This window comes from Empidonax traillii, unplaced genomic scaffold (assembly GCF_003031625.1).
Source record: "Empidonax traillii isolate 1590-97213 ecotype Southwest subspecies unplaced genomic scaffold, ASM303162v1 scaffold5407:size13478, whole genome shotgun sequence".
Lineage (NCBI taxonomy): Eukaryota > Metazoa > Chordata > Aves > Passeriformes > Tyrannidae > Empidonax > Empidonax traillii.
Genome location: NW_020960600.1, coordinates 11,228 through 13,478, shown reverse-complemented (window position 1 = coordinate 13,478; position 2,251 = coordinate 11,228). Strand labels below are relative to the sequence as shown.

The 2,251-nt window shown below is 63.8% G+C and overlaps 1 protein-coding gene across 1 annotated transcript; it reads left to right on the top strand.

Annotated features, from left to right (window-relative positions):
* Window positions 1-4: 4 nt before the first annotated feature.
* On the top strand, window positions 5-2,044 carry LOC114073123 (keratin, type II cytoskeletal 6A-like; the record flags this gene model as incomplete). The annotated part of the gene is made up of 8 exons (XM_027910912.1): window positions 5-36; window positions 200-260; window positions 406-501; window positions 657-821; window positions 905-1,030; window positions 1,143-1,363; window positions 1,599-1,633; window positions 1,767-2,044. Coding segments are annotated over 8 exons (1,014 nt in total), but the record flags the coding sequence as incomplete, so codon positions are not given.
* Between the last annotated feature and the right edge of the window lie 207 nt (window positions 2,045-2,251).

Here is a 2,251-nt window from a genome sequence, read left to right as displayed (position 1 = left end):
GAACATGCGGCAGTACGTGGAGGAGTTCAAGAGCAAGTGAGTGCCCTGGGGAGGGGGGGGGACCACCCGGGAGACCCCACGGGCAAGGAACGGGGCTGAGGGTGCTCCGGGGAGAAGCGGGAGGAGGGGAGGGGGTGGGTTTTGCTGGTTGAGGGGTGAGGGTGCTGAGGGTGCCACCCCTGCCCTGTGCCCCCCCCAGGTACGAGGAGGAGATCAACCGGCGCACGGCGGCCGAGAACGAGTTCGTGGTGCTGAAAAAGGTGAGTGGAGGGGGGAACGGGAGGGGACTGGGGGGCACAAAGACACCGCAGGGACTCGGCACCGAGATGGGCGGGTCCCGATGGGAAGAGCCAGCGGCTCCTGGGGGATCGGAGGGAGGTTTTTGGTCACTGATCTCTCCCTCAGGACGTGGACTGTGCCTACATGACCAAAGTGGAGCTGGAGGCCAAGGTGGGAGCTCTGACCGACGAGATCAACTTCCTGAGGTGCATCTACGAGGAGGTAGGAGCTCTGAAATGGGCTGGGGGTGACATCAGGGGTGTGGTGGCCGAGGACCCCCTGGTCGGGCCGGGCTGTCCGGGTGGATTCAGGCTGGAGATCCACCCAAATCCAGGCGGATTTTTTAACTGTGCCTCCCCTGTCCGGGTATCCCCCAGGAGCTGTCCCAGATGCAGAGCATCAGCCGGGACCTGTCCGTGGTGGTGTCCATGGACAACAACCGGCACCTGGACCTGGACAGCATCATCGAGGAGGTCCGGCGCCAGTACGAGCAGATCGCCCAGAACAGCCGGGCCGAGGCCGAGGCCTGGTACCAGAGCAGGGTGAGCCCTCGGGGTGGGATTGGCACCCCTGGGACGGTCCCCTGCTGTGGCTTCTGTCCCTGATGTGCCCCTTCGTCCCCCAGTACGAGGAGCTGCAGAGCACGGCCGGGCGCCACGGGGACAACCTGAGGAACACCAAGCTGGAGATCCAGGAGCTCACCAGGAACGTGCAGAGGCTGAGGACGGAGATTGAGAACGTCAAGAAGCAGGTAAAGGGCTGGTTGGGGCCTCAGGGGGTGGTTCCTGCCTGTTTTCCTTCCCCCCACCCAGCAGTGAATCCCTGCGGGTTCTCTGGGAACGAGCACCTTTTCCTGCCCCCAGAACCATCACCTGCAATCGGCCATCGCCGAGGCCGAGGAGAGGGGCGAGATGGCCCTCAAGGACGCCCGCAGGAAGCTGGAGGAGCTGGAATGTGCCCTGAGCAAGGACAAGGAGGAGCTGGCCCGGCTGCTGAAGGAGTACCAGGAGCTGCTCAACATCAAGATCGCGCTGGACGTGGAGATCGCCATGTACAGGAAGCTGCTGGAGGGGGAGGAGAACCGGTGAGACCCTCCCCGGGCCGGGTTAACCCTTTGTCACCTCTCAAATTCTCGGCATTTGACGCCGGAATCGCATTTCCCTTCCCTCCTGCTTCTTCTCCCAACTCGGAATTTCGAAGCCCCCAAAACAGGAGCGCGGTCCCCAGGGCGGGTTTGACCGATCTCGGATGAAACAGGAATATTTAGGGGGGGGATTTCGGGGAGTTCTGGCTCACACGCTGCTCCTCTCCCTTCACAGGCTCTGTGGGGACAACCCTTCCAACGTGAATGTCTGTAAGTATTTTTTTTCCCCCCCATCATTTTTCTCTCTCTCTGGACTCACTTTAATCCCGCGGTTTGTTCTGATGATTCCCGGCACTTCCAAGGATGTTCAGGACTCTTTCCCCCCCCCCTCTCTTTTTACCAGCCGTGGTGGGCAGGACCACCGTGTGCGGGGGCCGGGCTGGCGCCTTCGGGGCCACCAACGGGCTGGCCACAGGAGGAGGAGGAGGAGGAGTGTGCGTGGTCGGAGGAGGAGGAAGCGTCGTCGGGGGCTCCTGCGGGGTGGGAGGGGGGATCCTCGGCGGGGGCTTCTCCTCCGGCAGCGGGAGGATGTGCGGCAACTTCGTGGCCGGGGGGGGCTCGTCCTCGGTGCGGAGGTGCGTCACCACCACCACCGTCAAGTCCTCGGGGGTCAAGTATTGAGACCCCCCCACCCCCCCGCCCGCCCCCTGCCCTCGGTCCCACTCCCTTCCCCTCCGAGGAAAGCAGCTCCTTCTCCTCCTTCCCGCCGGCAGCGCAGCCCCTCCCGCCCCAATCCAGCAGGATTTCCCTGTTCCCGGGGGGAAATCATCCCCCAAAATGAGGTTTGAGTGAGACCCCACCCTGCTGGCCCCGTCTGACCTCCCCCCC